At 32.7% G+C, this 11,717-nt stretch overlaps 2 protein-coding genes across 2 annotated transcripts; both read left to right on the top strand.

The window, feature by feature from the left end:
• The first annotated feature begins 280 nt into the window (after positions 1-280).
• On the top strand, positions 281-1,339 carry LOC112090825 (Bowman-Birk type proteinase inhibitor-like). Its single transcript, XM_024163041.1, has 2 exons — positions 281-448; positions 890-1,339. The coding sequence occupies exons 1-2, from the start codon at positions 334-336 to the stop codon at positions 1,141-1,143; spliced, it is 369 nt and encodes a 122-aa protein (XP_024018809.1). The 5' UTR covers positions 281-333; the 3' UTR covers positions 1,144-1,339.
• A 7,576-nt stretch (positions 1,340-8,915) lies between these two features.
• LOC112090826 lies at positions 8,916-10,743 on the top strand. Its single transcript, XM_024163042.1, has 2 exons — positions 8,916-9,067; positions 10,294-10,743. The coding sequence occupies exons 1-2, from the start codon at positions 8,953-8,955 to the stop codon at positions 10,545-10,547; spliced, it is 369 nt and encodes a 122-aa protein (XP_024018810.1). The 5' UTR covers positions 8,916-8,952; the 3' UTR covers positions 10,548-10,743.
• The last annotated feature ends 974 nt before the right edge of the window (positions 10,744-11,717 follow it).

Raw genomic sequence — 11,717 nt, forward strand, 5'->3', positions numbered from 1 at the left:
AGCCGAACGAAAGAAGTCAGAACATTTTTGGCGCGCCGAGTATAATGTTGTACTAATGAACCACAGGGTGTGTATGAAAAAGAGACGTATACGGCAAGGGAAAAAAAAGTTTAATTGAAGAAAACAAAATAAAAAAAGGGCACATGCTTTTCATGCGGACTAATAATGTTATTCTAGTGAAGTATATATAGGGTCTGTATGGTAATTTTATCAGATATGACAGTACCCAATATGCAACTATTTATAGGTCCTAGAAGGTCCTTGTTTCCACATCCCCCAATCACTTCATATATCAATCTTTCATAAATATTATCAGGAAAAAATATATATATTATGGCCTTCATCAAAGTTTCTGTTTTGTTGTTGCTGCTGTTTATTGTACTTGTTGCTCCAATAGCTGATGCTCGGGGAGACCTTTTTCGGGTTTCTAATGATGCTCAATCTCTAGGTATGTATATATCTACTTCTTTAGTTATACCATGTCTAATTAAGGTTTCAATCAACAATATGTAAGAATATATATATATATATATATATATATATATACACACACCATGTCTTCTAAAAATATTCAGAGTATCCTTGTGTTTTTTTTAAAAACGTTCTAACCATATTCAACCTCTCTCTCTCTTTTCTACGTAACCACCTTTTTCTCTCTACAACTTCACTGCCTCTTTCTCTCTCTATTTCTCTTGCCTTTCACTCATCACTCTCTCCACTTTCCTTGGTTAACTCGATAACCAGTAGAAACAGAAAGTTCAAAACATTCTGCACGTGCCTAAATATGGACTGAATATATATATATACATACGCGCACACACATATATGTATTTGAGCTTCTCTTATCTATATTAATGATAATGATATTCCTATATATTTGTTATTTTAGGTTTTCGACAAAACTTCTGCTCTAGCTGTGAGTGCGAGACAGAATCCGAAACCACAAAATGTTATCGTACGGACAGAAAGATAGGCGGATGCCCCTTAGTATGCGGAGAACCTTGCATTTGTACAAGAAGTATCCCACCAATATGCTTTTGCAGATATGAGGTTGAGACCTGCAATCCTGAACAATGCAACTCCATCGGTACTACTGATCATATGCTGACGTTTGAGAAACTTCTCACTGTCAAAGGCGCATGATGAATAATTAGAAGCTATATATTACATGCTACGTGCAATATATTACGTCTACATATATATATGTATGTTTATAAAACTACCAAGTCACTAGAAAACTTGGGGTAATTAAAGCTTGCTAAGCTTCAACTACTGTTGTGATGTTGAGGCTTTTAAATAAGTGAAAGCGTATCATAATAATGAAGTAAAACTTCAGTAATTTTTATCCGGTTTTTTTAAATATTTTTCTATTTCATGCACATAGTTGGGATCTAAGAGATGATGCAACATTTAAAAAAACATTCTTCACTATACAGCTGTCGGGCCAAATAATAATATTTAGATGAACAGTATAAACGGAAATATGAAAATAAGAGAAATAGAAATATTAAAATATAAATGTAGAAGAAACGTAGAAAATTAATCAAACAAAATGGTTAATACTTACTTCTGCTCTGTGCGCTAGCATATGACTTCGTCGCCCCTTTGCTCTCTAATTCATATGATTTTGTTGGCCTTTTCTCTGTTCTTAATAATAAGATGGGTGATAAAAACAAGGATAATATATGCAAGAAAAATGTAAAAGTCACAAAAATCAATCCCAAGAAGCCTTGTCTAGGACATCGTATGGGAACGTAGTTTCCGTAAAAGCACCGTTGATAAGTTCCGTAAAAGCACCGAAGTTTCCATAAAAAAAATTTATTATCACTGGTAATCCTTAAATTTCAAAATCATTCTCAGTTTATCCTTTAAATTTTAAAAACTCTCACTTAACTATTTAAACTTTGAGTTGTCGTCCAATGTGAATGAAAAAAGTAGCACGTACTTATAAATGTTACGCAAAAATTTCCGCAAGCTATAACAATGGTTTTTGTAACCCGTTGTGACATTGCCGAGCCATCATTTTCTCTTTTGTTCTTCTGCTCCAAATATATTATAATAATAATACTAATATGTTTCAACTAGTGAAAACAAGAAGTTAGAAACATTCTGCACATGCTTAAATATAGACCGAATATATATATATATATATATATATATATATGCGCATACACATATATGTACTTCATCTTCTCTCATTTCTTCTCATGATAATGATATACCTATATATACTAATGACGATAATGATAATGATATATATATATATATCATGTCTTTTAAAAATATTCAGAGTATCCTTGTGTTTTTTGTTTAATCCAAGAAAATCTACCCTGTGTTTTAATTAAAATCAACTGTCAATCTACATTTTTCTGTTATCTAACAAAAAGGTGTACAGATATAATTTTAAGCACAACAATTTTATCCAACAGCATATTATTAAGGTTATTTTCTAAAAAAACCGATCGTTTTCTTTTCTTTTTTATTTTATTTTAAACTTAGAGCAGGGATGTTGGAACTCAAACTCATCTTGCGGTGAAGTCGGCACAAAATTATTATAAAGCTATACCCGCAACCACAAAATTTATTGAGATCAAAATTAATTACTCTCAAAATGGCAAAAAAGTTGAATAATATGAATTATGTTTACCACCTTTGAGAATTCTCTCTCGGAAAACCAGCATTTCCTTTATTAATGATAATTGTGTTTTTCATACTTAATTTTGGGGATGGAATAATTTATCTGATTAAAAGAACACAACGAATAACTTAATTGGTCTTTTTTTTTTGGCAAAAATAAAAATAAAAATAAAACAAAAGGTATGCTTTTATTATAAACACAATATTGTCTCCGATTTTCATCACATGCTTGCGTGTGTGTGTTTATATATACATATATTTATACATATATATATATATATATATGTATTCAGGTACATGGAAAATCTTCTGCTCAAGCTGCGATTGCGTAGTAGAATCTGGAATCAGAAAATGCTATCGGTTAGACAGGAAGGTTGGCGGCTGCCCAGTGGTTTGTGGGTGCAACTTGTTTCTGTGATAGAATGCAACCACCGACGTGCCAGTGCACATACGAGGTTTATAGATGTACATATATTTGTGCATATTTATATGCATATGTAACTTATCAAAGATAAACAAGGTTGGCGGCTGCCCAATGGTTTATAGATGTACATATGTATGTGATGTATACATATGTATGTATATTGTTAGACAATATAATAGAAAATACAAAGAAACAGGAAATAAAGGAATAACAAAATAATGAAAATTGTTACAACCCGAAATCAACCTTTCTATGGAATTCGGAAAACGGAATTGTATGAATGTCGAGGCACGTGAACCACGTTGTCCTTAAAACAGATTCGTCCCCTCCGGCGTGTGCTTGAGGTTACGTTAGACGTCCGTCTCTCAGGATACAACGACAACGACGGCAGCTCGATGCACTTTCGAAACCGTCCGGCGAACTAGAACTTGATCTTTCCTCTATCACCAAAACCGAACTACAAGAACTACTCAAGAAAATCCGGAACAAACCAAGAGAAAGAGAGAACCGAAAAGGAGAAGAGAATAGTGAGAAAGTGTGTTCCTATCATGTGGAGTTTTGGCCTTTATATAGACTCCAAAATCTGGGTGTTACACCAAGACATTATGGTGTAATAACCCAGATTTATTCCCGGAATAATGGTGATTAAAATCAGCCAAAACGTTTTATTTTTTTTTATTTCCCATGGTGAATCTGGCCACATTCTGGCTAGTAATTCAGCTTTTGATGATGAAAAACTGAAGCCATGAAAGCTTGATTCGGTTTGCCTCTATTGATCACCATTAAGGTCTCATTATGGTCTTTAACCATCATTGTTTTATGCCAAACGGAAGCTGGAAGGAAGGTCTTGGCTAGAGCAAAAATAAAATCGCAAAAGTAAGCACGCACGGAGCGGGTTTTTCGGTCCGGCATTCGTGTCCGCAAGTCGCGGGCGCACACATTAGGCCCCAAACCCGCCGGGCCCGTGATTCCCCCCCCCTGCGCATGAGAGAGCCTCTCTAGTATACATGCTTACCTAGGTTTCAAAGTGCAATCACTTATAAACACCTCATTGGCTTCACTCCTAGCCAATGTGGGACTTTTGCAATTTTCCTTCTACATATGCCATTCCAAGTACCATACTTAGACCATCAATTTCTCATTCACCCAAAATCCATTTTGAGTGTATGAATACTTGATTTCGATCTCCTCGTGACGAAGAACGCAAATCCATCGAGACCCGTCTCAAAACCTATTGAGCCCCTTTCAAACATGGGCCTCAAAATGGCCTTTAAAATGGCTTAATAAGCCATTTTTTCCAACATATGTATGGGTATATACATTTATATAAATTTGTATGCATATATAGAGAGACTCGCATCACGATCAGACATGTAAAACATTGAACGATACATATGCTTGGCATGAGAACAATTTAGTAGTCCTACATAGATAGTTCGGACTTATTACCAACTGATCACTGAAAAACTTGTGGTAAGTAATGCTTGCCCGCCCTTGTATCACTGTGACGTTGAGGGCTTTTAAGAAAGCGTAAGTTTATCCTTAAACAATGATGAAGTTTACAGTATTTTGATACGCTTTTTAATTAATCAAGTATTTGCTATAAATTGGATCAAGTATATTCGTGCGTTTAAACATAGATATATATATATATATATGTATATATATATTCGTTGTGTTAGGTAAACAAAAAAGACATTATCTGACGGCAATTGGGTTAAGGGGAAGGAAAAGAAAAAAAACCGATTAAAAAAAACAAAAAAAGAAAAGAGGACAAGTGCTTTTTATGCCAAGTAATTAGTTGTTCGGGTGAAGCACGCATCTGTGCTCTAATTTTTTTTTTTTTAAATTTATCTGATATTATTATTATTATTATTATTATTATTATAAATCACCAATTTGCTTACGCATTGAAACCTCTAAAGCTATTTTTGTTCTCTTTTTTCCCTCTTTGTTTGTTGTTGTTGTTTTTTTTTAAATTCATTATTTTTAATATAGTGTTGGTATTAAAACGTGGCATGTAGAATTATTCTTCACATCCTTGACATTTCAGTTGGTCGTAAATATTTGTTTTTTTAAAGAATAATTACTTATGCATAAAAGATAGTTGCCTTCTCTCTTTTCACTTGAAAAAAATACTTATATATAAGAGAAAAGGATACATAACAGTACTACCGAAAAGGCTTTAAAAAAGTGGCGGCTTGGTAATCCATTTTGAGGCATGGTTTTAAATAGGACATATGTTTTGTAGTAATGACGGGTCAAGATAGTTTCTTGTTTTGTCTGTGAGAACATCAAAATAATAATTTTACATGCTTAAAATGATACATTGATAAATGAAAATTGACACCCAAAGTGCACATGCGGAGTTAGAAAAATTAAAGAAAATTTGATCGTCCTTTACGAAAAAAAGTGCATTGTTCATCTTGTTTATTTTGCATCAAGATGCTTGTATTCTAAGGAACAGTCGTGAATGAAGGGACGAATATGTTCCTACTATTGAAAACAAAAAGTTAAAAACATTCTGCACGTGCCTAAATATAGACTGAATATATGTATATATATATATATATATGTATATATACATATGCGCGCATACACATCTATGTACTTCAGCTTCATTCATTTATACTAACTATTTAACTTGGTTGTAATCTCTTTTTGTTTACGCACCACATTATTATTATTTTTTTCAGGCTCTCCTTTTTGTGATAAGTTTGTTCAATCATATTTCAATTTTGTCTTCACAGGCTTTTGAAAATAATGTCTGCTATTGAGCATCAGAATCTGTTGAGCTTCTTTTTGTTTTTTGTTTTTTTTTTTGGCACAATTTTCTATTTGCATGACATATGGATCATATAGGCCTCCCACTGTTATACACACCACTTATGGTGTGTATATGTGTCATTTTAAGCGTATGTTTTCTGTTACAATATGTTAATCAGGATTCAAGAAGGTGAATGACATTGCCGAACTCAACGAGATGAAGCAGAAAAGGATTGATAAATTGGAGAAGATGGTAGCCAAATACGAGAATGAGCACGGTTAATTGATGAAAGGGAAAAGGTAAGTTTTGTTAAGCACAAATAGTCTTCTGAAGTTGGTTAAACTTCTAACGATTCAATAGTTAGTAAGGTTGTTAATAGCATTAGCAACTTTTTGATAGAGCTGTATATGTGACATTGAACTAGCGCATTAGTTTGTTCTTTTATTGCTTGATTTGCGGATCTGAGATGTAAAATGCGCAGAATTCATTAACTTCTCAGTAAATATCGTTTTTTCTTTCTTGATGAGGCACTTAGCTCTGTTATTGATGATGCCTGTGTGTTATTGCTCGGTTCAAACTTTAGAGACTTAATATTTATGTTGCTTACAGGTCTGGAAAGAGATGAAGACTATGAGGAAACAGATGATAAGATGCCGCAAAGAACTTAAAGATGGAGAAACATCGACTGAAGCTCAAGACGAGGAAGCGGGGGGCAGTGCTGAGCTGCAGGAAGCTCCCAACAAATTAGTCGATGCAAGTTCGTTTTTCTTACTTAGTTATTTACTGATTGATAACTTCGTAGTTGGAGTTAGCGTCCTTGTTTATTTCAACCAATCGTTTGATTACATGGCTATATGAGGGAAATAAGGAAATTGAATGAAACATGGTTTTCTATCGACCTCTAGGTTCAAGGAATTTTTTGAGGGTGGGATACTTGAAGGAAACACACAACTCACAATACTTTTCTTTGCTTGATTAAGCCTATTTTGCGTTTACTCTTTGCTTGTTTATGTATGCTTTTTTTTGGGAGCTTCCTGCAGCTGTCTTACCAAGGGTCTGGACTTATCATTAGTTTGGTTGTTAATAGCATTAGCAACTTTTTGATAGAGCTGTATATGTGACATTGAACTAGCGCATTAGTTTGTTCTTTTATTGCTTGATTTGCGGATCTGAGATGTAAAATGCGCAGAATTCATTAACTTCTCAGTAAATATCGTTTTTTCTTTCTTGATGAGGCACTTAGCTCTGTTATTGATGATGCCTGTGTGTTATTGCTCGGTTCAAACTTTAGAGACTTAATATTTATGTTGCCTACAGGTCTGGAAAGAGATGAAGACTATGAGGAAACAGATGATAAGATGCCGCAAAGAACTTAAAGATGGAGAAACATCGACTGAAGCTCAAGACGAGGAAGCGGGGGGCAGTGCTGAGCTGCAGGAAGCTCCCAACAAATTAGTCGATGCAAGTTCATTTTTCTTACTTATGGGATGTTTGTTTCAAGGGTTCGTCCCTAGTTTTGAACCATGATTCTTGGTTCTCTACAATGTTTTTTTGTAATTTGAACCATGATTCTTGGTTCTCTACAATGTTTTTCTATTACAAAAAATTTAAATTTTAAAAATTCCAATTATAAATCATGATTCTGAACCTATGAAACAAACGTCATAGTTATTTACTGATTGATAACTTATTATTAAAAAAAAAACATATATAAATGCTACATTTGGACTTATCACTCTTTTGTGTACACATTATAAAAGACAAACGTACATGTCAAACATTTTTGGCCTGCCTAATATTCATCCGGTTAAGTTAAAAAACTATCTTTTTTGTTATTAAATTAGTTGAAATTAAGTAATATTGATGGTTTGAGCATTTTGTACAATTTTAACAAAAACTTCTAAGGTGTTCTCGATGTATCCATTTTTTTCTGAATATCCGTCAACATCGATATTTCTATCGACATTATCCATAATTCAAAACCTCGACAACCCCTCGGCATCGACATTTTTGTCTTTGATCTATCGTTGTGATCATGAGTGTAGCATTGAGGTCTCAATTTGTTACGTCAATTCTAATTGTTTCAATTACATGGCCAGTGCATTAGTTTTTCCTAGTATCATCAGCAAAGTGATGACAAACCCATAGATGCCGCAATACACACACTTATATAGGGTTTTTCTTCGGTCCTTCTCTCTCAAACATAATGTATAAAAGTGTAAAATGTAATATGATAATACTTATTCCACATAAAACTAAGAATATGAGATATCAAGATATTTAATTATTCCGATTATTATTACATCTTTTAAACTTGCTTATTATGTTAAATAATCAAATTACAGCGTAACAATTATATCATATAATTTAAGTTCTTGGTGTAACACATTTTAGTATTCATGTCATCTTAAATAATTGTCACGTTATCTGCATTACACTAAATAACTATAATGTTAAGTTTTCCACTCACGTATATTATATTAGAGGGACAGTTCTTTTAGAGAGATTGGAGAAAAAGATTATATATATAATATTTACAATCATCATAGGGCCAGTAAAAAATTATTCTGCTATATATGCAAACGTATAAATCTTTTCGTGTCCACAATTTATTAAAAAAAAAAAAAGAGTGGTCCAAATTTGGACTCGTCACTCGTTTGTGTACATATATTATAAAAGTCAAACGCAACGTGCCTAGTATGATGTTAATCTAGTGAAGCATAGGGTCTGTACGAAAAAGAGACGTAAAGGCAAGGAAAAAAAAGTTCAATTGAAGAAAAAAAAAATAGAAAAAAGGGCACGTGCTTTTCATGCGGAGTAATAATGTTGTTCTAGTGAAGCATAGACGAAAAGGGCAAGGAAAAAAAAGTTCAATTAAAGAAAACAAAAAAGAAAAAAAGGCACTTGCTTTTCATGCGGAGTAATAATGTTGAAAAAGAGATGTAAAGGGCAAGGGGAAAAAGTATAGGTCCTAGAAGGCCTGTATGGTAATTTTAGGGTCTATATGGTAATTTTATCTTATATGACAGTCCTCAATATGCAACTATTTATAGGTCCTAGAAGGCCTTTGTTTCCGCATCCCCCAATCACTTCATAATATTATCAGAAAAATATAATAAATATTATGGCCTTCATCAAAGTTTCTGTTTTGTTGTTGCTGCTGTTTGTTGTGCTTGTTGCTCCAATAGCTGATGCTCGGGGAAACCTTTTCCGGGTTTCTAATGATGCTCAATCTCTAGGTACTTATATATCTACTTCTTAATTATACCATGTCTAATTAAGGTTTTAATCAACAATATGTAAGAATACATACATATATATACACCATGTCTTTTGAAAATATTCAGAGTATCCTTGTGTTTTTTTTTTTAATTAAACAAAATTTATCCTTGTGTTTTAAACAAAAGCAACTGTCAATCTACATTTTTGTGTTATCTAACAAAAAAATCATACACATTTAATTTTAAGCACAATAATTTAGTCCAACATCAGATTATTATGACTATTTTCCAAAAAAAAAAAAAAAACCAATCTTTCTCTTTTATTTTTATTTATTTTTTTTAAACTTAGAGTGGGGATGTTGGAACTCAAACTCATCTTGCGGCGAAGTCGGTATAGAATTACTATAAACTATACCCGCAACCACAAAATCTATTGAGATCAAAATCAATTACTCCCAAAATGGCAAAAAAGTTGAATTTATCAAAGATATACGCTAATTTATTTCTGCCATTGTTTCAAAATTTATCTTATACCACTAATAATTTGTATGTTATCTTTTCATAATTGACAGGTTATTTTTTTATAACCTGTAGGTTATCTTTTCGTAACCATTAGATTACCTTTCGTAACCTCTAGGTTATTTTTTTTTTAGCGGCATTAACATTTTGTGTAATGGCATAAATAATAGAGTTGGAAAAATAATTGTTAAAATTAAAATTTTCTAAAAAAAAACTCACCAATAGAGCACTGTTTTTTAACCGTTGGATTAACTTTTCAACGGTTAGATCTGCACTAGGAGCAATTCTTTGTGGAGCGCTATAAATTTTTAATATGGACCTAGAAAGATATAATCATTGAAAAATTAATCTAAGGTTAAAAGAGAGTCTCACTGGTGAGTTTTTTTTTTTCCTCATAGTAAAAAATGCCTTGAGTTTAAAGAGTAACAAAAACATTGCTATCTCAATTAATTTCTAACGATATTCAACCTTTCTCTCTCCTCCACGTAACGACCTTTTTCTCTCTGCACCTTCGCTGCCTCTCTCTCTCTCTATTTTTCTTGCCTCTCGCTCGTCTCTCTCTCCACTTTCCTTCGCTGACTCCCTAACCAGTGGAAACAGAAAGTTGCCTAAATATAGACTGATATATATAATATATATATATATATACGCGCACCCACACATGTACTTCAGCTTCTCTCATTTATACTAATGATAATGATATACTTATATATTTGTTATCTTAGGTTTTGGACAAAAATTCTGCTCTACCTGTGAGTGCGAGACAGAATCCGAAACCACAATATGTTATCGTACGGACAGAAAGATAGGCGGATGCCCCTTAGTTTGCGGAGAACCTTGCATTTGTACAAGAAGTATGCCACCAATATGCTTTTGCAGATATGAGGTTGAGACCTGCAATCCTGAACAATGCAACTCCATCGGCACTACTGATCATATGCTGACGTTTGAGAAACTTCTCGCTGTCAAAGGCGCATGATGAATAATTAGAAACTATATATTGCATGCTACGTGCAATATATATTACGTCTATATATATATATATGTAGAAAATATGGGGTAATTAAAGCTTGCCACGCTTCAACTACTGCTGTGATGTTGAGGCTTTTAAATAAGTGTAAGCGTATAATAATAATGAAGTAAAACTTCAATAATTTTTATCCGGTTTTTTTAAATATTTTTCTATTTCATGCACATAGTTGGGATCTAAGAGATGATGCAACATTTAAAAAAGCATTCTTTACTATACATCTATCGGGAAAAATAATAATATTTAGATGAACAATATAAATGGAAATATGGAAATAGGAGAATTAGAAATATTAAAATATAAATGTAGAAGAAAGGTAGAAACTTAATCAAACAAAATAGTGAATACAAAACAAATAGAGGGCTTACGTACATCTGTTCGTTCTGCTCTGTGCGCTAGCATATGACTTTTTCGCCCCTGCCATTCCACGTAATCACCCGTTTGCTCTCTAATTCATATGATTTTGTTTTAATACATGAAAGAAAAATATAAAAGTCACAAAAATCAATCCCAAGAAGCCTCGTCTAGAACATCGTATGGAAACGTAGTTTCCCTAAAAGCACCGTTGATAGATCTTGGGGGCTTGCCAGCATTAATGCCATACAAAAATAAGATTATTATCACTAGTAACTCTTAAATTTTAGGTTATTTTTAAAACTGTCACTATACTTTCTAAACTTTAAATTGTTGTCCAATGTGAATTGAAAAAGTAACACGTACTTACAAATGTCGCGCAAAAATTTCAGCAAACTATAACAATGGTTTTAGTAACCCGTTGTGACATTGCCGAGCCATCATTTTCTCTTTTGTTCTTCTGCTCCAAATATATAATAATAATAATAATAATTATTATTATTATTATTATTATTATTATTATTATTATTATTATCATTATAAATCACCAATTTGCTTACGCATTGAAACCTCTAAAGCTATTTTTGTTCTCCTTTTTTCCCTCTTTGTTTGTTGTTCTTGTTTTTATAAATTCATTATTTTTAATACAGTGTTGGTATTAAAACATGGCATCTAGAATTATTCTTCACATCCTTGACATTTCAATTGGTCGTAAATATTTTTTTTTAAAGAATATTTACTTGTGCATAAAAGATAGTTGCCTTC

The sequence above is a fragment of the Morus notabilis genome, unplaced genomic scaffold (genome assembly GCF_000414095.1).
Source record: "Morus notabilis unplaced genomic scaffold, ASM41409v2 Scaffold666, whole genome shotgun sequence".
In the NCBI taxonomy this organism is placed as follows: Eukaryota; Viridiplantae; Streptophyta; class Magnoliopsida; order Rosales; family Moraceae; genus Morus; species Morus notabilis.

Coding starts and splice junctions, on each gene's coding strand:
- LOC112090825 (XM_024163041.1), top strand. CDS start 334: ATGGCCTTCATCAAAGTTTCTGTTTTGTTGTTGCTGCTGTTTATTGTA. Junction 449..889: donor TAATGATGCTCAATCTCTAG/GTATGTATATAT, acceptor TTGTTATTTTAG/GTTTTCGACAAAACTTCTGC.
- LOC112090826 (XM_024163042.1), top strand. CDS start 8,953: ATGGCCTTCATCAAAGTTTCTGTTTTGTTGTTGCTGCTGTTTGTTGTG. Junction 9,068..10,293: donor TAATGATGCTCAATCTCTAG/GTACTTATATAT, acceptor TTGTTATCTTAG/GTTTTGGACAAAAATTCTGC.